Source organism: Boleophthalmus pectinirostris, unplaced genomic scaffold (genome assembly GCF_026225935.1).
Source record: "Boleophthalmus pectinirostris isolate CB_2022bp ecotype Guang Dong unplaced genomic scaffold, ASM2622593v1 HiC_scaffold_9, whole genome shotgun sequence".
Lineage (NCBI taxonomy): Eukaryota > Metazoa > Chordata > Actinopteri > Gobiiformes > Gobiidae > Boleophthalmus > Boleophthalmus pectinirostris.
Genome location: NW_026571541.1, coordinates 11,129,140 through 11,156,339, shown reverse-complemented (window position 1 = coordinate 11,156,339; position 27,200 = coordinate 11,129,140). Strand labels below are relative to the sequence as shown.

Sequence of the window (27,200 nt, the reverse complement as noted above, 5' to 3'; positions counted from 1 at the left end):
AAACACAGCAGACCAACACCAGCAGATGGCATGGCAGCCAAAATTATCACTGACTGTGAAAACTTCACATTGAACATCAAGTAACGTACTTTCATTTGAAAAAGGACTCTTGACCACTGAGCAACAGTCCAGTTCTTTTTCTTCACAGCCCAGGTAAGGCTCTTCTGACATAATCTCATGTCCCGTAGGCTTCGTCTTTGCGTAGTGGCTGCTGATGCGCTGACTCCAGCCTCAGTCCACTTGTTATGAAGCTCCCCCAAGTTGAATGAATTTTGCTTGGCAATCCTCTCAAGGCTGTGGCCATCCCTTTTGCTGCTGCACCTTCTCCTAACACATTATTTTTATTCCACTCGATTTTCTATGAATGTGCTTGGATACAGCGCTCTGTGAACAACCAGCTTTTTTAATAATTGCCTTTTGTGTCTTATCCTCCTTGTAGGGTGTGCCACAAGGAGGATAAGACACATCTGTCGAGTCAGGACTTCTGTTGAATCAGCAGCCATTCCTATGATTGTGTAGCCCCCTGACCCAGACTGAGAGACCATTTAAAGGCTAATTAGCAGATTAAGGTGTGACAGCTTCAGACTATGTGTCATGAGTCTATGTGTTTAACTTTTTGAAATGAGTGACAAAAAATATAGACATTTTTCATGATATTCAAATTATTTAGATGTATCTGTATATTGACACATTATAAAAAAAATCTTCTTCTTTATTTCACGTGTTTGCATTTTACAGAATAGTCGGGGGAGGGACCACAGAACTGAATATCGAAGTACATTCACGACCATACACATAAACATGTGTTTTATAGATTACAGTTTCATCAGTATTTTAGGGAACAGCATAACTGCTAATGATGACCATTTGGGTTTCATAGGTTCATACGCTGCCATCCCAGTTAACAGTATAAAACAAAATATGTTTTCAAATATAATTTGAATTCTGATTATGTTGATTATGTTAGTATAAAAGGAAGCTTAAACCCATGTATTAAAACACACACATACACACACATACACATACACCAACTTGTGTGTTTACAAGTTGTTCTTTGTTTTTACTGTACAAAATACAAACGCATACGTGCTGCTGCCCTCTGGTGGGCAACAAACTGACAATTCATAGACATCCAAAATTATTATTATTATTATTATTATTATTATTATTTAATTACACGTTACAGAAATAAACAGGGCCAGGTTTTTGCTATTAGGCCTACTTTTGTTTGAAAGGAGCCTATTTAATTGCAAACGTACTATTCATTTTAAACCTGCTTTAATACATGAGTACAAATTTTGACAGCCACTCCCACCCATGTTCGTATGTAGTGGCTTTATATTTGTAGAGCGCAGTGATTTTAGTTGTATTACGATCGTGTACGGTACTCCCAGTTGTACTGTCCAATGGGGTTAAAAAGCAAGCGAAACAAGAGAAACTAGAGGAACTAGGAATGCTATTGCCGTGGCAGTTGGGGCGGCCATCTTGCAACTGTAAAACGAGTCAAATTATTCTATTTTCCGAAAATGGACAAATATTTATAAAGACTATGTGTAATTTAAGGGATAATGTATACATTAGTTAAAATTAGTTACAACATGACTGGTTGAACATGATCATTAATACGTGGATTTTTGCTCGTATTTAATCACTAATAAAAAAGGCCATCGTCAGTTGTATTTACAGTCACAACATGGCCGCTGTAACTGGACGTCTGTTACTCTAGGTTACCAATGCAAGTGCTACTCTAGTTTTCATTACCCGCATTGGTCATGTCAGCTGATCCTCCTCCAGCGCTGGGGACCGAGGAAGGAAGGGAAAACCAAAGGAAAATATTGGTGCTCGCTTTGAACCATGGCTGCGGAGATCCATTCAAGGCCCCAGACCGCCAGACCCGTGCTGCTGAACAAGATCGAGGGCCACACAGACGCGGTCAACGCTGCGGTCCTCATACCGAAAGAAGACGGTGTTATTACGGTCAGCGAAGACAGGTGAGCCGCGGTGGAGCTGGCTAATGGTAGTAGCATCACACAAGAAGTAGCCACAGCGGGATCCGTCTATTTACTGATCACCGCATCTATTTGAGATGCAAAGATGGCAAAATAATAGGTGAAAACACGACGTAAACGACGTTATTATCTTGCTTTACGAAATTGATGCGACTGAAATGGAGAGCCCTATCCGTATGGACCAATATAGTTTGAGCCTCTGATAGTTGTGCTAAGTTGTGCACAGTTATGAATGTCCAGATCAAATCCTAACATTATTTAACACATATTCTTGCATTATTACTTTAACAAACCAAACTAAACCATCTCGGGATAAAATTGCAAGAGTTAACATCAGCAGCAGTAGAACACTATTGGTACAACGGTTTGTTTACTGTATAATAATTAGCTATCAGCATCGTTACTGCCGTGAGCTATATGTAAACTTTCAATCTAAACGAACTTCTCCTGACAATTCCGCATCCTAATGTTTTGATTTTATGATCTTTGAATTGGCTAATGAATAATCTGATGCTAGTTGGTTATTGCATTTCTATTGTTAATGTGTTTAAATGGCCTATTCATTTGATACCCTGACTGATAGAGGGCTTTTGTTGTGACCTAAGCATCACGTGCTGTGGCTTTGTCACTGAAACAAGGAGTGATTAAACTAGGGCTGCTCATTATGAAATGATTATTTGACTCATAATTGAAATCAGAATTGTTTCAAATGATTACTTCTGTTCGTAGGTTTCAGCTCACTGTTGTGCATTGTGAGGACTTTCCATCATTCAAAACATATAACAGGCCTATATATAATACTTAAAATTGTTTATTGATATGGCAGTTGTCCTAAGTTTTTATCATTTTGAAAACTATGAATACTGTCAAACTAATATAATGTAGATTGCAGATACACTGTATTATATTGACTACACTGACAGGTTGTTTGCTTTTTTGTAGCTTTTAAATGAATTATTTCTCTAGACCAGGGTTGTAAAAGTATCAATATCAATAGTATTCAAACTAGATACCCATTTGAGTAGGCATCGATAATTAAAAAACTAAAAAGTCACATGTGCAGGACAGAAATGAACCTTTCCTGAATAGCTTTTGAATGATCTTGAGCTGTATCAGAACAAGTATTAAACCACATAGACTAGTATACACCCACGGACCACTATGGAATCTACCTGGTCCACTCAGGGATTACACAGATAGAAGACCACATGGGAATATAAAAGAAAGCACTATGATTTAATGTTGATAATTACATTCTATTGTTTAAAAAGGAGTGTTTTTTTAATAGTTATCGTGGTTTTGGATTTGGTATTGAGTATTCAGTCGATTCTTTAGTATCAAAATCAAGTTTTAAATGTATCATGACAACACTATTATAGACATTTGACTTGTTTCTCTAAGTCTGCATAACATAATAACATCTAGTTTGTAACTAGTGTAATGTAGCAGAAGTGTGCTTCACCCAAGGCGCTGTTTACTATAGTTTCAGTTCTTATGCTCATTTTGGGTGGTTTTCTTATTGTCTGAAATTATGTAATTGATCATTTCCAGATAAGATATAAGGCATAAATCTCTTAGAGAAATGAACAATCCTAGTAATAAATATATATCTCGCCCCATTAGTTTCACATGATTCTGACCTGTTTTGTTTCACTTCTAGAACAATCCGAGTGTGGCTGAAGCGAGACAGTGGACAATACTGGCCCAGCATTTATCACACAGTCTCATGTGAGTAAAACCTTCATGACAAGGTGGAACAGAGCATTTTGAACTTTGGAGATATAAACAGACTAATAATAAGAGATTACACAAACACGTAGGAATGAAACAAAACACAACTCTGGGCATGTTTTTTGAGGAGGTGACAACTTTATAACATGGCTTAAAGCTCACAACAGTCAATTTTGCGTAACATAGGACCTTTAGAAGTATTGAGACGTCATCTATCTGAGGTGAATCAATCAGTCACAGTATATTTATAGAGCACTTAACAATAACACAGAGAAGTCCTAAGTACTTAAGAGGAACATCAATAAACAATAAAAGACTATTTAATATAATGAGGTCAAAGGTCAGTTCATTTGATTTGTGACCATAAAAACACTCCTGCTCAGCCACCGCACCAGACTATAGAGGGAAAGAGGAGCTTTTTCTCCAACAGGCTCCTACAGCTCCGCTCAAACAGTGAGAGATACAGCAGGACTACATTGATACCATACTCCATACAACTGTACAACAACTTACCCTCATGTAATACATAACCCTTTTCAATTTCTTATTTATATTCTATTTTATTTTAACTTATACATTTACATTTGTATAATTATGCCTAATTTGACACCAGTCTCTTGCTATTTTTGCTACTTATTTAGAATTTATTATGACCATTTGTATTTTGTATTTGCAATTATAATATAATGTGATCTGTAAGCTACTAAGTCTAAGTAATTTCCCTTGTCAATCAATAAAGTCTGTCCAAGTCTAAGTGACTGTTGTTCTTTCAGCTCCCTGCTCGTGTATGTCGTATCACCATGACAGCAGACGCATCTTCATCGGCCAAGACAACGGAGCTGTTGTGGTGAGGCTGCTTACTACAAACGAATACATTTTATGGGAAAATCTTAAAATAAAAATCCGATAATATATTTTGGCCTGTACTTTGATAGGCTAATGAGGTAATGTAATGTAAAAAACTAAATCTGAAATACAGTTTAAAATTTTAATCAAAATTTGATGCTTTTATTTTTTAATATAATGCTTTTAGATTAAAGCGTGTATGAGATATTTTTATTATTCTATAATTTTGACTTGGGATAATACCTTTTGTAAATAAAAATAGTTGTTTTACACAGATCAAGAAGGAATTTGTGAAGATAAGTTGAAAAATATGTTGAAATTTACAAGAAGTCTCTTTTAGAGATTTTATATTGATGACATCACACTACGAGAGTTTTATCCAAAAGTTTGACAGAATTTACACACAAAAAACTACATTTTCTGATACTTTACTAATTATATTTTCTTATATTTTAATTTGTTAAATAATAGTTTTTGTGCACATTACATGAATTTTGGTTTACTGTACAGCATGGTTGCTAGGTAACAGTTATGGAATTCCCCAGTGTAATGACATGATTTCTAACTAGGAAGTAAAATTTGTGTACATTTATTTATTTGTTTAGAAAAATGAAAAGTTAACTTGCGATCTGTGATCACTATTGAACACCAGAAATGTTATATGGTGCACCTGTATCAGATGCATTCCTGTCCAGAGGAGTGTTTCTATTTTAAATTTATTCTAAAAATAATTCTTCTTTTCTGTTTTACTTTAGGAGTTTCTCATATCTGAAGATTTTAACAAGATGAACCATGTCAAGACTTACCCAGGTAACATCTATTCTTTCTTCTTTCACATAAAGGACGCATATTACTCTATTTTCTGATCTGTTATTATGTTGTTTCCTCATTAAAAACATACCTGAATTGGTGTTTTGTTTCATAAATTAAATACACAAACCATGCATATTTAGGTTGAGTTCTTCTCTAAGTTCTTTCAAACAGAAAACCTTCCATCTTGTGATGTTATGTGGTAATACAGGAAGTGCTTCACTGTGTTTTTAAACTCCATATATCTTCACTAGATCATTTGGATCATTTCTGACCTGGAATTGCCGGTATCTACTAAACTAATAGTAAAAGGTACAGTCAAGCCCAAAATTATTAATACCCCTGACAAATTTTGATTTAAAGTTACTTTTATTCAACCAGCAAGTTTTTTCTTGATTGGAAATGACACAGGCTTCTCGCAGAAGATAATAAGACAATGTACAAGAGGCATCATTGTGGGGAAAAAAAATAATTTCTCAGCTTTTGTTTACATTTGAACGAAAAGTGGCATGTCCAGAATTATTCATACCCTTTGTAAACTGTCAGAGTCTATGGAAAAATCCAAAGTTCTATACCATTCCAAATAGCACAAGCTGTTCTAAAACTTCCTAATTACTCTGATTCATTGGAAAGAGCTGTTTTAAGCAACTAAACAGGTGACAAACAGCAGGTCTTTGCATCTGGTTTGTGAACAGTCATGGCTAAAACAAAGGAGCTCTCTGAGGATCTATGGCTGCGTATTGTGGCCGCTCACAAGTCAGGAATGGGCTATCACAAATTGGAACAGAGCATTTTGACAATCTAGATCCTCCAGTTCCTCTATATAAAAAGGCCATTGGGTAGTGTGTAGAACAGGGCTGTGTAATTTTGGTCAGATAAATGTAATTGTTATTTTTCTTGTGATTAGTGAAATAATGTTGAAAATTTGTGAATCTGTTTTGACTGCACATTGTAAACGAGCTCAGGTGCATTAACATTTGAGAGGAGACTGAACTGATAAACTATACAAGAATCCCATGCATTTCAGAACATGTTTGTGCAGGTCTAAACTACAGCTACAACAAGATTCTTCTATAAAAAGACAGGACCTTTTGTTGTTTGTATCTAACTTATTGCAGGCAACTCAAAATGTGATTTTGATTTGATTGTAATATATTTGGCAGTCCTAGTGAAGAGAGCCAACAGTATATAGTCAGGATATTGTCACAGTTAGTGAAATGCCTTGTTTTTGTTAGAAAATAAATTACAATAGTCACAAAATGTTGCTACTGAATTTTTGAGCTTTCATAGCACAATGAGCACTATTGTTTTTTTAGTAGTTGCAAGTCCCTTGTGGATTTTCTTGACCTACAATCTAAAGTGTTACCATTTAAAGATCCTGTATTTTGCAAAACTGACTCTTGGGAGCCTTAAGCCATGTTGGACTGTTGTTACCTCCTCGAAAACATACCTGGAGTTGTGATTTGTTTCATTCACAAATGTTTGAGTAATCTTTTATTAGTCTTATCTACATTTCCAAAGCTCAAAATACTCTGTTCCTCCTTGTAATGTCATGTAGTGGAAGTTTTCAAATTACCAGCTACCTTTTATCTTTAGTTTAGTAGAGATTGGCAATTCCAGGGCTGAAATCATGCAAAATATTCTTGTGAAGGTGAATAGAGTTTAAAAACACAGTGGAGCACTTCATGTATTACCACATGACATCACAATGTAAAACAGAGGGTTTTCTGTTTGGGAGAAGAATTCAGCCTGAATTTGCAGAGTTTGTGTGTTAAATGTGTGAATGAAAAACACAACTATGTTTGTGGTGAGGAAACGGCATAGATCAGAAGATCATGTATTATGGACCCTTTAGGAATGTGTTTCATATACAGTGTGTGTATATAGTATCAATATTACAGCAGTGTTTTTGGACTTGTGTGACTATTGCTTTAGGCCAGTGGCTCTCAAAAGTTTTACCCTTTGTAACACGTTACCACATTTGTTTCTTCATGTCCAAGTAAAATGTGGAATTTCTAAATGTCCCTGTCCACAATTAAAATAATAAATGACCAGAGCAAAAGGAGGTAGTTTATATTTAAATTTATATAACTTTTTCTTCTTAGCTCTCAAAAACCCTTGTTTGCATGGCTCTGTACTGGGGAAAGACTAATGTTACCATAATATTAGCAAAAAGTGTTTAAATTACACAATAGTTATGATTAGACAAATAAAAATTAAATTACAGCACCTTTATTTTGTGAAATCAGTGCGTAAACGGTCAGAAAAATGCCTCTCTTTTGCCTCAAATGTCTCTGCATTTTGGATGTAATTGATAACAGTTGGTGACATATGTATTTAGATTGTGTTTTAGAATTACTACAACTACTTTCTATATTTTTGTGCTTTTCTTTTCACTTTTTGCTCAAATTGACACCTACCTGATGTAAAACTGACCACAGGTACTATCCCACAAAATGAAGTCATAACTAGAACAACATGAAAACCTCTCACATGCACTATACAGAACAAACATGTTCAGAGGAAGACGCCTTCACTTCCAGTTTAAACAATAGATCTTTTATTCCTTGTGTAGGATCAGTCTTAACCTACATTCACAGGATAGTGCATCCCTTTATTCATGTGAAACATACAGCAGTGGGACAGTAGCTGTGTGACTCCTGTTATGTTACATTTAAAGGGCTGGTATGCATTTTTTTCTCATAATTAAGTAAAGTTAGTTTTGTCTCTGTATATACATGTTGTAAAAACAACTCTTAAAATCAAAATGAGGCCACTGTGTGCTGTCTGCATCTATTTTTAAAGTTATTTATGGTGCCCAAGCCAGGAAGTGCATTATTAGCATGCTAGTTGCATTATAGTGACCCCAAAACTTCCCTCTAGCCTCTTCTTCAAAATGTTCTGGTGATTTTGATGATCAAAAAATAAACTTGCATAGAATTTGCATTAAAAACTATGTAATTTAATACTAGAAATAATTTGTAGCACACATAAAACCTTTTGCACATAGTTAGTAATTACATGTATAATTTTTCAGACAGCAAAGTTTTTAGTCTATTACTACTGACTTTATATGTTTACACTACCGGTCAAAAGTTTTAGAACACCCTAATTTTTCCAGTTATTTATTGCAATTCAAGGCGTGCAAGTCCAATGAAGAGCTTGAAATGGTACAAAGATAAGATAGATAAAAAGATAAAAGATACAAAACAAAGTCCAAGCTCTGCCAAAACTACCTTAGGAAAAAAGATGGTGAACTTTAAAACATGGAGTGTCCAGCACAGTCTCCAGACTTAAACCCCATCGAACTGTTTTGGGATGAACTGGACAAGAAGAGTGAAGCAACCTACAAGTGCCACACATTTATGGGAACTTGAACAGACTCTGGAAGAACTTTCTTTTCATTTCTATTGTAAAAAAGAATGCCAAAAGAAGAGTGTGTTCAGCTTTTATATCTGTCAAAGGTTTCTACTTTCATGAATCAAACGTTTATAATACATTTTGGTCAACAGTAAATGGGAAAAAGTAAAAAACTGGAAAAAGTGGGGTGTTTTAAAACTTTTGACCGGTAATGTATGTAGAAGCCTGTCACATTGTCAGAATTTCAAATGACTGTATTTGTGAAGACAATATAAATGAGCTTCCTGATAAATCCAAACTAATCTCTCTCTGTATTTTTTTTTTTATATAGAAGGATATCAGTCTTCTCACTGTTCTTCTAGCAAGACTCAAACATGATTGTCCAGTCAGATTTGTTTATTTCAGTGATGCATCATTTGTCATGCATCATTTACAAAGAAAATTACATTTCCCTCACAGCAGATTAACACTTTAGTGCTTCACTCATTGTTTCTGCAGACATTTGCAAAGCTTTTTAGTCCCTCGTGATATTTCATTTCCTTTCTTTTTTCCTTGTTAGTCACTGTATTTGTTTTGATATGGACCAACTATGCACATACCTGATAATCCACCTGTCAATCACGTCCATCTGATCTTGAGAGATTCACCGGTATCCAATCTCACATCTTTGCAAAGTACTGAAGTATTGATCCCAGGCAAATGGACGTTGAACAATAATATTGAAATGAATTTGAGCTATATATAACGAGCCATAGATGTTATTTATTCAATCTTCTATAGCTCAAAGAGAAAGTTCCCATGATAAATATTGGCTCCCAAAAATTATATTTCAAACTACGACCTTTGGCTCCTGATTTTATCCTGATGCCTTCAGGGCATCAGTTTTATGCTCCGATATGAAAGACCAACCGGTTCTCTAATTCTTTTGTGCCCTGTGCTATTAAGTTGTTAAATTCTAAGGGCACAGTTTTATGAAAGTTTTACACTGTAATTTGTACTTTATTTTGAGTTCCACTGGTGGACTGCTGTTTGTTTGTGTTAGGGTGTGTGAGAAGTGAAAACTGCTCTGTGATGCTGCTAATGAATTGGCTTATGGGATCAATAAAGTTTTCTGAATCTGAATCTAATAGAGAAGCTAATATATAGTATTTATCATGACAGGCCTGTATATATATGTATATATATGTATGTGCGCTGTGATTCCCGTTGATAAAACTTTTGTTGTGTTTTGCAGCGCACCAGAGCCGGGTCTCAGACATGGTGTTTTCTCTGGAGAGTGAGTGGGTGGTTAGCACTGGGCACGACAAGAGTGTGAGCTGGATGTGCACCCAGAGCGGCAGCATGCTGGGCAGACACTACTTCACCGCATGGGCCTCCTGTCTACAGTATCCTTTAAATAGGGGGTAATACACATCTGTGGGGTACTAACTGCTAACACATTACATATTTAGATCACCGTGTTAAATTTTATGGTTTTGAAAATACTATATTTGCCGAAAACAACTTATTGCCATATTACTTTGGCATTATATTATAACTGATAATATTACTGTTTTACACATTTAATTTTTGTTTTTGACACGCTAAGTCTTCCCTCCTGTTGCTTTCTGTGCCCCTCCCTTCTACTGCACATTGCATCAGGTTTGTCAAGTTGTTGTGTACAGTTTTGTATCATGCTTTGTGTATTTATGAGGAATTGAGAAGTGGGAGCATGGGTGACGTTGGCTTGTGGGCTGAACATCGAATAGGGCTTGGGAGAGATTCATCTAAATTACTCAAAATGCATAGATAAGATAGAGAAAAATCGATTTTGCATAATATCTGCTCTTCAAATATTATTAGCCAAATGAATGTTATGGTGTCTGAAACCCAGTAATTAGCCAGTCTCTGGATCGTCTCTAAATGAAATGACATGTCGTGAAATCCCCATTTCTGTCACACACAGTAGCATTGTTCCCCCTAACTCCTCTTCCTCAGATATGATCATGACACACAGCATGCTTTTGTGGGAGATTGCTCTGGACAGATCACTCTGCTCAAACTGGAGAAGCAGACCTACTCCACTGTCACCACGCTAAAGGGACATGAAGGTAAGAAGTGAGGTTGTAAAAAAGAATTGAAAATCAGATACTAGTCGATACTAAAACTAGAATCGAAATTAGATACTCATTTCACAGGACAGAAATGAACCTTTCCTGAATAGCTTTTGAATTAACTTGAGCTGTATCAGACCACATAGTCTTGTATATGCACATGGACCACTGTAGTACCCTACCTGGATGACTGAGGTATTACAGATATAAGACTACACAGTAATATAAAAGAAAGTACTATGATTTAATGTTGAAAATCACATTCTATTGTCTAAAGAAAGAGTGTTTTAATTTTCATTGTGGCATTGGAATCAGTATTGAGTTTTGAGTTCATTCCTTAGAAGTGAAATTTTAGTATTGTGACAACACTAGTAAGTACTGTAGGAAGTACTGTAATGCATGAGAGTGTTTGTTTCTAAAGTAGTAAGTAAAGAAGAACTGAAAGTGTCTCCTAAGCCATTATAACCCCATATTAAAAGTAGTTTATACCTCTGACACAATGACCTTAAAGCAGGATAATACCAATAAACAAAAAAAGTTTATATATACATATATAAGTTTATATATACATTAAACAACCTGAGCTGCAATGAATAAAGAGAAGAATGAAGCAATAATTAGCCATCAAAGTTACTTTTTTCAATTCTTTGCTGCTCAAATAGTTTCGTATAACTACAAAAATAATAAAAATCTCCCTACTATTGCCAATAAACTGTACACACCCTAAATCTGATCCCCAAAATACAGTATACTGATCCATCTTTTATTTATTGAACGATAAGCCGATATGGTAATTATTGTGACAGGCCTAGCTTTACATCTCTGCAGTATTCTTCAGTTCTCTGTGTTATTTATACTCTATTGTTTATGGTGTGTTTTGGCAAAAAATAACAATGCATTTGACATATTTGTTAATCCACTTGTCAATCACAACCAACAGAATTTGTGTGGAAAGGATAAAGCTTTATTTGGTTTACTGGCTTCAGGAAAAATGAGCACTGTCTGAGGCATTCTCACTTCTCTCCTCATGTCACATGAATGCAGTGTGAGACAGTGTGGGACATTTTTCACACACATAAAAAACTAAACAAAACAAGTTTTATCTCTGTATTTCAGATGTGCGTTGCCATAGCAGCTATCAGCACCAGCGGCTAAACATCTCTGTGTGCAGTTTAAAGGAGAAGTCATATGTTATGTTTGTGTTTTTACAGTGCAGAAAATTTCTAACAGATCATCAAATTAATTCAATCCATTGTAAGTGCCATTGTGAAATATTCTGTGGATTGAGTAAGCACGCTGTATACTTTTTATTTTTTTATTTTTATTTTTTTATGAAGGAGTTATTGAGTTGGTTGTAAACTGTAATCCTGGGTCTTTAAAATGATTCCTTGAAAAAATTTGGGGCAATTGCTAAAGGTACTTTTAAGTCCTTGAACTGAGCTTGATAAATAAATCCCTGACGTCGGACTGCAATTATTCTGGTCGACACTAGGTGGTAGCAGTGTGGCACGGTGTCACAACCTCATGTATTGCTTGATTTGGAGCTGACAAAGTAAATATTAAGTTAAATTATAAGTCAAACATTAACACACTTATTCTCACATTTATTTTCACATTTATTCTCTCTATAAATACTATTTTACACAAGAATGTTTCTGCTATCACATCACATTAGGGATATTAATAAGGTGACTGGGACAGTCCCAGTTTTGAGCTCTGTGTTCTCTGTTCCAGCAGAATTGAATAATTCTAAAACCATTGATTTGTCTCAGTTTTATGCGAGGAATGTGCCAAATGTACCTATTTTTGACCAATTTGATCCCTGGAAACAGTCGAGAAAGGAACATATTGTCCTTGGTTTAACTAAAATACAGAAAATGGTTCTTGAAAATGACCATAAGGCAGAAAAAATGCACTGACAGAAATCCCAAATAATTTGAGAATGGACAATGTTATGTGCTCTTTTCACAATTTTATTTATACCAACCGTTTTATCTCAGTTTTGAGTTTTGAAAATCTGGTCACCCTAGATATTAAGATTATTGTACTAAGTGATAAATGTGATTATTTAGGTCACAATTTCATTGTAAAGAACTAAAATATAATAACCCTGACAATTTTAGAAGCAAAATTTTTGACTTTACTCTGCTCTGCCCACTTTTGCCTCTAAATGCTACTAAAAACGCGTTTGTTGTGGTGGTACTTTTGGTTAAGCGTCTCAAAATTTGAGAAAAGTTTCAATGCAAAAATCCGACATAAAGTAGGTTGATTTGTGTAAAATCTGTCATTTTTGTCATATTTTGTGTTGAAAATTACAGTACAATATTGTCTAAAAAAAGGACCTTTTAAAGTGATCTATTTTATCCATTTGGGTACCTAGTATTAAGTCTGTGCCTTTGTATCGGAATTTTAGTATTGTGACAACACTATTATAATCTATTCTATATTTGTTTGTAATGCCTCTCTTTGTCCATGTGCAGGCAGTATAGCAGCTCTGTGGTGGGACCCTGTTCAGAGGCTGTTGTTTTCGGGAGCGTCAGATCACAGTGTCATCATGTGGGACATCGGGGGACGGAAAGGACGAACACTACTGTTGCAAGGACACCAGTAAGGGCCAATCAAAAAGCAAGAATGTTGAGTTCATGTGTACGGTGACCCCCTCGAATTGTACAAAAGAGGGACAATTTGTTAAATATGCACTGTGTAAATTTTCTGGTGAAGGGTTGCCACCTGCTTGTTTCCAGGGAGATGTTATTGTTTTGTCTGGATTGTCCCAGTATGGCATTAAACATACTCATTTTGCATTTACTCAATAATATGGGTTTTTATTGCCCAAAAAACATGCATTCTTATTGTGAGTGGGCTCGCCTCTCCACAGATCTGACAAGTAATTTTGCCCTGTGTTATCACCTGCTTTCTTTGTAGGGATAAATAAGTGTAATGCCATACTGTGGAACATTTCAAGCAATATCTCCATGGAGAGAAGCAGGTGAGGGACTCCCCACCAGAAAATGTACACAGTGCACCTTTAAATGTGGTAGGACATGGAGAGACTAAAATAACTGCAATAACCCCATATGTTTTTCAGTTTTTATCAATCTTAACACAGAGAGAGATTTGAATAGCAAAGGTGTCAATATATTGAAACCCTGAAAACCTTATTTGCAAAAGAAAAAAAATGTTTTCAGTGCAAATTTCACATTTTGAAAAAGTGAGACATTCTTTAAATAAGTGGAATAAGGGACAGGGGCCTAAAAAGACAACCAAATGAGGGACAGGTGCTCCATGCTCAGCCTACACATGTGAATGACATCATAGTCCTCATTATTCAAGTCCAAGTTGTTATATAATTCATAACATTTTCTGCTTGTTTATTTCAATAAAAGTGCATTACCCAATAATAAAAATTATAGGGCCCCCATCTCCATCTGAAATTATGATATGTTGAATTCTATACATATAAGCCGTAACATTTCAATCATTGCTTGGAAGTTAATAACACTTGTTTGTTCAATGTTTCTTACTAAATTTGTTTTGTTACTCTTCTCAAATGCTCATATTCAAAGTTATAACTAGGGGGTTGTTCAAGAAAAATTTCAGCAGTCCATCCAAAAGGTGCTAAAGTGTGTCTGTAAATATCACGGTTGAGGTTCAAGTATTACCCCAATGTAATGAATACAAAAAGTAACCCAAAAACTACAGAAATATCACATTGCACCCTTATTTGAAAAACTACACTGCAAGTCAGTTATATTTTTACTTTTATCAGCTCTTTATCAGAACTGTGCAAACAACAATTTCAATATTACCTTTTTTTTTTATATATGTCTCCCACCACTAGTTGCAGTCCAGCTTCTCATCCCCTCTCTGTTGTCAAACTCAGGTCTCTACAATGTCAGGAGCAGATGACTCAAATCACTGCTCCTCTTTTATCTCCTCTTCCCTGTATTTCAACACAGATTCAGATTTGTTGACCTGGTTTATGGTTCATATCTCTGTAATTACTGGGCCTATCCACAGAAAACAAAAACTGGAACAAAGTTCAATGCCTTCTTTATCAGCAAAAGTGAACAAGAGAAGATTTTTTTTTTTCACAACAGCTTTAAAGATTAATATGGCAAGTTTGGTAGCATTAGAGGGTCGCGAGTTTGAATAATGAATTAAAGTGTGTTATATAGGCCCCTGCCCTCCACCTGAAATTATGACATCATCAAGTTTTAATTAAGGGTTTGGTTATTTAATTAAGTGGTCACTAAATCTGAATCATTCTTATTAAATAATTTGTTTATAATGAAATAAGACTTTATTAATGGTTTTTTAAAGGTGCACTATGTGTAACTTTTTGGTTGGGGTCCGTCCATCAGGCTGCTTGTTTCTACGGATATGCCTTGGCTCTGCCTGAAATTTTCCATGGTGTGACTTTAAACAGCTCTCCCTTACATTTATTTTAGGGCTGGGCAAAAAAAAAAAAAAGAATCGCATTAATCGCATGAGTTCCTGTGATTAATCATGATTAATCATATGCACACTTTTATTGGAAATGTAAACAAAAGTTCCATACAGTTGTTGTGCAAACAGCATTTCTCTATACAGCAGCAGGGCACTACTCTGTAAATTCCATGTTTATACTTCTTCCTGTGGAGAATTTTACTCAAAAAAAGAACCAGTTGCAGTGCAGTTTGTCAATTCCTAGAATTTGACTTAATGAAGTGAATTCAAAAGTAAAGTGCATGTGATCAGCATCAGAAAAATAAACTATTCAGTGTAAATCTCAACTGAAAAAATCTAATCAAACCAAATACAGAACTGAAATGTATTGCCACTGCCAGGGCTTTAATGTTATCCTGTTTGATATAAAAATGAGAATCTCACTCAAAAACAGTAACCAGAAAACACTTTCAGTGCAGTTTGCCAATTCCTAGAACTTTTAAAAAAACTTTTCTACACATTATTATAGACAATTCAGATTAAGACAAGATAATCTGATAAGACAATTCAGCGTTGCAGTGTTACAAAGGACTTTGGCTGTGTTGACTGCACTGTCTGAAAGAACTTAATAATAAAAACTGCATTAAGGGGAGAAGAATAATTAATCTTTAAGGCTAATGAAAAGTGTAGTTATTATAACGTTACATAGTGAACATTTATGGACAAACCTTTCTGCTCATTTAAAATAATAACTAACTCATATAATAAGATATAAGGCTAACCCTTTAATCGGCTCCTTGTTGCTCCAGTGAGAAGGTCCAGGCCCTGAGGTACCTACAGCTCACGAGACAGCTGGTGTCCTGCTCAGCGGATGGAGGCATTGCAGTGTGGAACATGGATGTGCAGAGACAAGAGGTAACACACCAGTATACACACAATCCAGGACTTGTTAACTATTAAAGAACACATATTACACAAAATTGACTTGTTAGAGCTTTTAACCACGTTAGAATATTGTTTCCTCATTTTAAAATACCCAAATCTGCATTTGGCTTGGTTCACACTAATAAAAAGAGCCTTACCAAACACTCTATCTAACATTTCCCAGGATTGTGATGTCAAAGATAGAAGTCCTGTCCAGTTTCTAAGTACTTAAATCATTGCCAGACTCACTTTAAGCATTTCTACCATTAAACCTTGTTCATTACTGCTGCGTGCTACCTCTGCTGCCAGTAGATGGCGAACTGCAGCAGATTAGAGTATGGGGGAGAATTGAGGCTGTGAAAAGACTGATTGGTGATATCGCAGGTTTTCGCAGATAACTCCATCAAATTTAGACAATATTTGGTACAGATACTTGTTTTAAGCCCCAGTTTGTGTACTTATGTATCATTCACAGTTTGCATCCAGAAAAAGACAAAAAATAACTTTTTTTCCCCCAGTTGTGTTTATACAACTGAATAAAAAATGGAAGAAATATATAACATGTGTCCTTACTGTAATTGGGTTAGCATGTCCTTAAACCTGACTCCTGTTTGTTTCCATAAAAATGTTGTTCCTTTGACAATAATCTCCCACAGTATGGCATAAAAGTTATCTATCTCCATGGAGAATGTTTAAAAGTATAATTTAAACTTTCTATTTCCTTGGTGTCATGCCACCTCCAGAAAGTTACATACTGTACCTTTAACTTAATTTCTTTGTTTCTCAGTGATTAGTAGCTTTATTGTATTAAAATATGCAGCATAGAAAACTACACAGGGAATAGTGTAGTCACTTCTGTCTCTGTGTGCGCCAAACCTGTGCCTGATTTCCTCTGAGTTTGCTCTGCACCTGTTCATGTGACGCAAACTTCCATTTCAACAACTTGTTAAAAGGCCTGAAATCTGAGAAACATTTGTCAAACCCTCTGTACTTGTGTTATTGCAGGCTCCTCAGTGGTTGGAGAGCGACTCATGTCAGAAATGTGAGCAGCCGTTTTTCTGGAACATTAAACAGATGTGGGACACCAAGACACTGGGGCTCAGACAGGTACAAGGAAACCACCGCTAATGTATTATGAACATTACATTAAAACTTATTGTACAAATGTGCAACAAAAATATTGTACTAGTTATTACAGTAGTTATTAATGACTTATGGATTATATTTTGCGTATGTTGAGAGTGTTTAATACATTTGTATGTAATGCAATTGATTCACAAGGGTCACAGTCACATTAAAATAGATAAAACTGACATAAAGATGTGCTATGTATAATTTCTGATGGATGATGCGCTCCCTATTTTGCCTGGAATGTTTCATAGTATGGCAGTAATTTGATCTTTTTTCATGAGGTGGTCACCAGGCCAAGTTACAGGTCAGATCTGTAGAGAGGCACCGTCGCTTACAGTAAGAATGTATGCTTAATTGTTGAGCAATAAATACCCAATGAATAACACCTATAATAAATAAATACAAGATAGACATTTGATACTTTGATTTTCATCAACATTCCATGGGAGTGTGAAGTTAACTGTAGGCACTGCTCTGTCTGAAGCTCTGTTACTCAAGTTGGTCTTTAATCTGAGCTTTGTTTTAACACAATCTAAACACAAAGAACTGATTTTGCTGGGACTACACCAGGTGATTTGATGTGCGCTGTTAAAAAAGGCCCTCACACATACAATTACAGTCACAAGATAGCTAGCTAGCATTAGCCAGTCATCTTTCACTTAGTCGCTCATCTTTTTTGTTGAAAATCAAACACCTAAACAGGACACATGCTCGTATTAATCACAGGCTCCTGAAAATGTGTTGTGTAAATCATTTTGTGTTTTTTCTTGAGTTTTCAGACTATCCTAAAACTTTTTTGGCAGTGACAGGTAGAATATCCCCAGTGTGATGTCACGGCAAATTATCATTTGTCACGCAATAACATCTCCATGGAGACAAGTGGCAGACCCTCTAACTGAAAAATGATATAGCACATCTTTTAATCATGATATTCTGTAATTGCGTGACTTTAAAGCCGCTAATGATGTTTTTGTTTTTTACTTCCTGCTTTAGCACCATTGCAGGAAGTGTGGTAAAGCGGTTTGTGGGAAATGTAGTTCCAAGCGGTCGACATTTCCGATCATGGGCTTTGAGTTTCCTGTGAGAGTCTGCGATGCCTGCTTCGACTCCATTAAAGAAGAAGAGTGAGTGCATAGATTGGACTTTTATTTTCATGTTTACATTCTCATTCCTATATGGTTTAAAAAAATTAATCCACCCAATATGGAGAATATATTATAACTGTAAATATTATATGACACTACAGGCAATTTTAGGTTTTGGGTCAGTTTGCTCTCTTAACATATGTTTTTCACTTGAAAATTAAAGACTTAAAATGTAAATCTTTAAGTTACATTTTAAATCTTTTAAATCTTTAAAATGTAATGCACCATTTTTTAAAATGAACCATTTTTTTCACTTATATGCGATACAATATGTTGAAGGTTTTTACAGACAGAAATAAGTATTTAGAGTAGAACTTTGTAAATTTCAGTGACAGAGCCCTGCAGCCCCCTTGTAAGAATGCACTTTTTATTAAAGCAAGGCAGTATAAAACATATAAAGTTGCCAAATATTTTAAAAAGATTTAGGGTTTCCCAGTAAAACTCCCTTCTCGACATGTCTACCACATTGCAAGGTTGGTTTTCCACACAGACACAGCAGCACAGATGCTTCAAATACCACAAAAAAACATATTTAACTATCACAGGGACTTATGAAGATGTTTAATGGGATAGAAATGGTACTAGCCTCTTCTCCTCTCTATACTCTGTCCCCCTCTCCTTCTTTCCCCTCTCCCTCCCCTCTCTGTTTCAGTCGTTCTCCTCTGGCTACGTTTCACGAGGGCAAACACAACATCGCTCACATGGACCTGGACCCCACCCGAGGGCTCATGGTCACCTGTGGGAGTGACCGCATCGTCAAGGTAACCACTGTGCTTTGCAGTTAGGTTTAGATATTATGAAGACAACTTATATCTGCTTCTTTGTTTTTCTGAAGACTGAAGTGCAGATTTTAAGCATGGAGAAGGGTTTGAAATTGCTGTAAAGGGAGCTATTTTTGTGAAGAAAGAGAATCCCTCTTTGATCATAAATAGTGGATTTAGATATAATTTACCTGCTGTTATCAGCATCCCCACACAGTGAACTAGTGAGACATCAGGCCAATCAGATGCTAATCAGGTACTTAACTGAAGAAGAGTCAGCCATGTCACAATGCCTATAATGAGGTTAGCATAGTGAACAAGGGCAGGGTAATTTCATTCTACCCTAACTCATCTCTTTGGGGCAGGACTTATTTAACTCAAAGAGGGACTAAACTTAAACACTAGCAGACAGGTCTTTCTGATTAAGTGCTTGGTGATGTCACCAAGCACTTGAATTGCAGTGGCCACTGGAGGCCACAAAGCTACAAAAAGCTATAAATAGTTTGCACTAAAGTAGCCAAAAATGTTCATGAACAGTAGATAAAAACAGTATCCAGATGAAACCTTTTTCTACATATTATAAAAAGAGTACCATCTTTCTGATACAAAAATATTTGATACATGGGAACATGCATAATTTTTACTTTACCTTAATGTAAATGCATAAATTAATACAAACCAAATATAGATGTTGTGTATAATGTGAATACAAACATTACCTACCTTTGTCTCTACAGATCTGGGACATGACGCAGGTCGTTGGCTGCAGCTTAGCAACTGGCTTTTCTCCACGTTGATTGGTCAAGCCTTGACACAGGTCCTGCCCTCTCTCTCCAATCTCATGGACACCCCCCCCCAACCCCCTTCCCTTTGTACAGCCCCCCTCCCCATCACACGCCTGGTCTCAATCTGACCAATAGGCAGCAAGCATTCACGTTCCAGTGTCAAAACATCACAGAGGGCAGAGGCTAGTATTACTCTACGGGTGACACATATTTAAAAAAAAAAAAAAAAAAAATCTCCAAATAGAAAATTCAGAAATGCTAAAAGTTTCTAAAAATATTGTGTACTTAAGATAATATTAAAGGTGCATTATGTAGTAGGGGGATTCTCCGTAAATTTACAAAACCATGATACAGTACTGTATACAGCAACTTGACAAACCTGATGCAACGTGCAGTAGTTTCATTAGTAGGATGGACGCTGATTGTGTTGTGATAGTGCTCTAAAGGGGGAGTGACTTAACATGGGGAGCAAAGAGAGGGGAGACTCAGTGAAATACAAAAGTCAACCTTATTAAACATGTTAATATGTTGTTTGGGGGAAATATAGCATAAGGTAACAAAAAGGTGTCATGGTGATGAAGTATGTTATGTGTTAGCAGTTTCTTTAAGAAAAATGCAGTCTCAAAAATGTAATGAAAAATTGTCCAATATAATATTAATGCATTTTCACTTTGGATACTCCTTCAAAAATGGTGTCTAACCAGCCGTCGTGAACTAGCTCCTGCCCTCCACCTGATTCTTTGACATTTCAGATTGTAATACGTGAACACAACCTTTGCCTCTGTATTCAGTCTTATACAATGACTTTGGCTCTGAACTGACTCTAAGCACAATGATGCGTGTGTGTGCATGTATGTATCATGTATGTACTCGTCTCTCCTATTTGGGAGCGACACTGTTGATATTAGTGTTTACATAATGTCTATATTTCTTATTAAGCTTCTTTTGGACTGTTTTAAATATCCTTGCACTGTAATCTCAATTGTTACCTGAACGCTTCCCTAATACAGGCACATTTCAATACATTTACACTACCATCAAAGGTTTGGACACACCATCTCATTCAGTGATTTTTACTTTTTTTTTTTACTACTTTCTACAATGTAGATAGATACTTTGCAATGATAATATGCTGGGGGGTTCTACATGTATCTCTGTAGATGGAATGTTTAGGAGTTACGCTTTCAAAGAGTTTAAGACTGTCTGAAAACTCAAGAAAAACAAAATTAAACAACACATTTTCAGGAACATTCATGCTCCTGTTTAGTAGAACAAAAATGATGAGTGTGATTAACGGAAAAGCTGTTGACTAAAATTAGCTAAACTTGTGACTGTGATGTTATATGAGGGGAGCCTATCTTTCTTCAACCCTATGTTCTCTCAGGCTTATGTTCCCTCATTTCTATTTTTTATTTCCATCCATCCATTTTCGTCCACTTATCCGGGGCCAGGTCGCGGGGGCAGCAGCCTAAGCAGGGACTCCCAGACTTCCTTCACCCCAGACACGTCCTCCAGCTTCTCCGGGGGAACCCTGAGGCTTTCCCAGGCTAACTGAGAGACATAGTCCCTCCAGCGTGTCCTGGGTCTTCCCCGGGGCCTCCTCCCGGTGGGACATGCCCGGAACACCTTTTTTTTTCTTTCCAAAAGTAGGCCCTATGTTCCCACATTTCCTTTATCATCAATTTGCATCAGAATTTATCCCCATTTCTCCGAATTTGGTCGTCAATTACACCGGATCCATTCTCCAGCAGCAGTTGACTACAGATGTAATGTAGAGGTCATGGTGCAAAGGATCCTAGGTTGAAATGACTCTGAATCATCCCTTTAAATGCAGTATAAAATGACTTGATTTAGTGTTTAATTTGAGAAAAAACCTTAGAAATAATGGAACACTGGGCTGAGGGAACATAAGGCTGACCCCTATTTGGGAGGGTTTTGCTTAAAAGTACAAATCAGCTCACCTGCTGTAGTTTCAACCAAGTCAGTTCTTTCTGGACAGTTTGTGTTAAATTAAAGATCAGATTAAAGTCTGATAAAGGCTCAGACACAGCAGAGCCTACAGTTAGCGTCACAACCCCAGGGAATGTTGATGATATCAGCTGCAAAGTATCAATACATACAGAAGACGAGCATGGTATATACAAGTAAGTTATATGGAAGTGTGTAATAAAAACAAAACATGAAATAACTTTTACAGAATTCCATATATCGCGCTTCATATATTTAAGTAGTAAAAATCAAGAAAAACACATTGAATGAGGGTGAGTCCAAACTTTTGACTGGTAGTATGATTTTTTTGTTGTATTTTGGTTGTTCAACTTTAAAGGTACACTATGTAACTTTTCTGGTAGGGATTCCGCCACAAGCTTGTCTTCTTAAAGATGTTATTGCAATGTTCCACGGTATGGCATCAAACTTACAGCTGCAACTTAAAGTATCTTTTACCTTCAGTAACTTTGGTAACGTTCAGTAATGATTGGCAACTTCAGATCTGAAATCATCATCCAAACGATTTTAGTGGAGGTGTATGGAAACACAGTGGAGCACTTCGTTATTACCCATGACATCACAAGTTGGAATAGAGTCTTTTCTGTTTGAGAGAGAGACTCCAGGTGTGATTTTGGTGAGGAAACAACATCACACAGATCTGAAAATAGTGTAATATGGGCCCTTTAAATTGAACAACTGACAAAAATGCTTGAATACTTTGATGTGTGCTTGTATGTAAAACACTATAGCATTACTAAAGCCCAGTCAATTCATTTTTACTACCCTTATATCATTGTTAGCAGTAGTTATCTTAAATACCCTTCACTATTTTAAATATATTTTTCACTAGTAGGCCTTAAACCACTCAGGAGTTTTGCATTCAACTCTGCTTTAAAATATTAACCCCTTGTTTGCTAAATAAGGATCATAGTAGTAGTTGTAGTAATAGTAAAGTAATAGAAGGTTCAGTACAAATGCTAGACAATCAGATTGAGAAGAATACATTTAAGTCTATATATGTTATAAAATGGAGACTAACTTGGTCTAACCCAGGACTACTATAGCACTAACCAAGGACTAATCCAGAACTAAACCAGGTCCAATGTCGGACTAAACAACTAATGATGCCTTAAAGAAGACATATTATGCTTTTCTCTGCTATATAGTTATAATCTATGGCACCCATGAATCATTATGTTATATTTTAGATCAAAATTCTGATTTAAATGACTTAATAAAAGAAATAAGTCCAATGACATCTTGAGTACATGAGATAAATATTACTCAAACATTCATGAATCACTTAAAAATCGAATCAAATCAAATATAACTTTGAGGGTCAATGAAAAGGGGAACAACTTTAACATGGTTAAAAGTTGATTTTGCACAATATGTCTCCTTTAAATGTAATAACAACTAAGTATGTTTTTTTCTCTTTTCCATAATTTACCCAGTTTTCCTCATTTTGTCTAGATTTGGCGACGTTTTGTGATTATTTTAGTTGTTATGAAGTGAGTTATGTCCTTCTGATACGGTACTTGTTTTGTCTGGTAAAATTGGCTTGTAAAATGTTTTCAGATTTTTGACTGTTGAAATGTTCAGAAGGCCTTGGCATTTGATAACTTGTTAAATTATTTTTATTTATGTACAGTACTGTGCAAAAATCATATCTTTCTTTCTGTCTTCCCAGTTCTTTCTCTTCCATACAATTCTAAATGTATCCATGGCTTTGTGAACGATAAAAAAAAAAAATATATATATGAACAGTAGCCATAGCGATTAACAATTTAAAACAAAAAAAAAATCTCAAAATGTCACCCGGGTCATGCCATCCACTAATAGTATAGCTGCTCAATATTTGAATGCTGGTTTTAAGATATGCTAAATTACACAATGAAAAGTACTGTGTAAGAAAAGACTGCAAACATAAAGAAACAATGGTATATGTGTATACTTTACAAGACTATTTCTACATTCTCCTTTGTAATTTTACAGTCCATTGGTGCAGTAGCCTACTTTAAAATGGAACGAAACACTAAATACACTTTTTTTTTTTCAATTTCAAGTACTATGTGACATCATGCAGAACTGCCCTGATTATAGTTAGCTGTTTCTGATTACAAACGCCTACCTGTTTGACCAGTCACACTGTTTTTATAACCTCAGACCCAACCCCTTCTCTTTTAGCCCCCCAGATACTGCCCAGTTTAGCAGCTCTATTTGAAATGGACTTGTAGTTGGAGTTTAGGTGTCCCACTTAAACTTTACTTTACAATTAAATCTTAAAGGGACAGTCATTCACATCAACAGTCTGGCGTAATAACAGATTTGCTTCGGGTGCTTTGTGGAGTCGGTAAGTGGCATCTAACTATAGCTACTGACATGCACTAGCCTAGCACCAGTCATCTCTGCAAACACAAGGACTGGATGGAATATTTTTAAAAAGTGTCTCACCATATCTCCAACACTCTGGCTAACTAGGAAATGAGGCCCAATATCCAAAATACCAAACTGTCCCTTTAAATCTAGTTTAGAAATTGTTCTTTTTTGCACAGTACTGCATATTTGCTACTATATTTTCATCCACTGCATATTGAAGTTTGAAATCTGTACCATTGCACTGACTTGCACATGTATGTTCAGTCTTTTTTGCTTTGGCTTAAGTAATGTGTCTAAGTTCCTTTGCTCAAACTTGAATTAATGGTCATATTCAATGTAGCTTCTTTGTAATGATCATTAACTAATGCTCTGCCTTTTTTGCAGTTTAATTCCAGTTTGTGACCATGTAGTGTAAATTTATATGTAGTAAATGCTTTTTGTTGTAATTAAGGCTCCAAAAATGAAATCTTAATCTCACTACATTTGAATAAAGCTGTTTTTGTTAAGGAAATTCTGTTTTTCACATGGCCATAATGCTGCTTACTGTTTGAGAATTTATTTAGCTTTAAATCTATTCTCAATTCTAATCGCAGTATTTGTCAGAAAAATTGCAGTTACATATTTTTCCCAAATTGTTCAGCCTAACTGTGAAGTTTTGCAGTAGCACCCCCAAAAGTTGAAATAACAATAATACATTTATTTGCCTGGCAAATCCAGAATAATTATCGCACATATGTATTTTTTTTTATACAGATGCATATCAGTGTGGTCACTACTCCCTTTGTTGTGTCTCAAGCCAGAACCAAACATGATCGTCTAATCAGATTTGTTTGTCAGATTTTAGTGACGCATGTGAAACAACGGAGCTCTTTTTGGACAAAATCAAGTTTAGTGCTTCTCTCATTCATTCTGCATTCTGTGTTTTTCAGTTCCCTGTGCTCTTTTTTTCAACCTAAGCAGCCATATTTGTTTTGATACAGACAGACCATGCGTGTGCCTGACTAATTCACCTGTCAGTCACGCCCGTCAGAACTCTGGGAGAATCAGCAGTGACCAGACTCGGTATTGGAGAAGTGTGTGTTCTAGATCCCAGGCAAACAGTTTAGTTCATGTCTATGGCCTAATTGGGTTACAGGGTTATTGTCTCCTCTGTCTACAGAACATTACATCTCACTAAGCTACTGTGACAGATGTACAAAGTGATAAAGACTAAAGATGGCCCCAAAGAGATACAGGACACTGCAGATGTTATTTTACATCATTATTCATTTACTGATCATTTTGGAAACAATTTATATTAACAGCACTATTTACACCATGCAAAGACTTAAAGATGCACTATGTAACTTTTCTGGAGGAGGGTCTTACTCCAGCTTGTCTCCATAGAGATGCATTGCTTTGTCTGAAATGTTAGTAGTATGACATTAAACCTACTTATCTCCATAGAAGCAAGGAGGTGACACCATTCAGGCAAAATTACAGGTCAGATCTGTGGAGAGAGGAGGTCACTTATTGCAAGAATGTGTATTTTTCGAAGTGTAACTAGGTATTGATGTTTAATGCCAAAAAATGTTTAATCATCATGGAGACAAACATGTGACACCACTGCGCTAAATTACAGGTCAGAGCTGTGGAGAGACGTCACTGCTCTCAGTGAGAACGTATGTTTTTCATGGTATTCTGGAAGTGTAAAACACAAGAAAAATGTTTAATACATGTAAGATCAAGTTTAGTGCCGTGCTGTGGAACTTTCCAGCCAAAGCAAGAGCATTTTCATGGAGACAAGGAGGTGACAAACTCCCACCAGAAAAGGTATATAGTGCCTTTAAGAATGATCACAGATCCTGATACTATCATACTATATTTAACTTGGAAAACAAAACAATGTGGAAAACGTTTTATATAACTCTCAAAAACAGGTCTAATGGATCATATTTTGGTGCATAAAATTACCAAATGTTTTATTTCTTCTTTATTTCTTAATGTAAGTTTTCCCATTATAAATATTTGTATCTTTCTTTCTTCTACTTTGTGTAAACCATTAAACAACAAAACAGTGTATGTTTTGGCCTAAGTTTTTCATGAATGTAAGCTAAATATGTGCCCAACTTTCACACTTCCTATTGTACAAAAATAAATGATTTTAAACTATGTTATTTACTGATTACTGCAAACAGAGTACACCCACAAAAACTTTACTAAACCAGGTCTAAACCAGGACTAAACCAGGTCTAAAGCCTCTCTGATAGCTATTGATCACTCCCAATACCACTTTGAGAGCTTAAATGAGAAGGGGAACAATTATAACAAGCTTAAAAGCTGTAAAAGGTCAATTTTGATTTAAATGTGAATACTTTGTGTCATTGTATAAAAGAAACACTGAACAATTTATTCTTAATATGTTTTTATTAAGGCTTATATTCAGGCAAACTCTGGTCAGTACAAAGTTGAAAAACGCCTGCACATTGAATTGTAATATATTGTTTTATTTCATATGTTGAGGGACCCTGAACACAATCACCTTTCTGAGATAAAGTTATCTAATGCAACTTAAAAAAAACCACATTATTTGAACATTACACAGCAAAAGCTTTAGTATTCAGAGCAATACAAGACTTAAAATTTGAGGCGTTTGAGTGACTTTGGTCAAAACAGATTTCCCATCAGTTTGACAGCAAAATAAAGTCACAACAAAAGGCCCAATACAAAAGCAGAGTTAATTTAAAAGGAGAAGCAGATACTCTTGTATATTCAAAATTGAAACAAAAATAAATATAAAGTAAAAGTACAAGTATTATTACGGAATCAA

At 35.7% G+C, this 27,200-nt stretch overlaps 1 protein-coding gene across 1 annotated transcript; it reads left to right on the top strand.

Moving 5' to 3' along the window:
* Positions 1-1,758: 1,758 nt before the first annotated feature.
* Positions 1,759-26,542, top strand: wdfy1 (WD repeat and FYVE domain containing 1). The gene is made up of 12 exons (XM_020918557.2): positions 1,759-1,991; positions 3,670-3,737; positions 4,514-4,587; positions 5,342-5,396; positions 9,991-10,141; positions 10,734-10,846; positions 13,330-13,456; positions 16,087-16,192; positions 17,207-17,308; positions 18,326-18,456; positions 19,130-19,238; positions 19,976-26,542. Exons 1-12 carry the CDS (start codon positions 1,855-1,857, stop codon positions 20,033-20,035), a joined length of 1,233 nt encoding a protein of 410 aa, XP_020774216.1. The 5' UTR covers positions 1,759-1,854; the 3' UTR covers positions 20,036-26,542.
* Positions 26,543-27,200: the final 658 nt, after the last annotated feature.

Coding starts and splice junctions, on each gene's coding strand:
- wdfy1 (XM_020918557.2), top strand. CDS start 1,855: ATGGCTGCGGAGATCCATTCAAGGCCCCAGACCGCCAGACCCGTGCTG. Junction 3,738..4,513: donor CATTTATCACACAGTCTCAT/GTGAGTAAAACC, acceptor TTGTTCTTTCAG/CTCCCTGCTCGTGTATGTCG. Junction 18,457..19,129: donor GACTCCATTAAAGAAGAAGA/GTGAGTGCATAG, acceptor TCTCTGTTTCAG/TCGTTCTCCTCTGGCTACGT.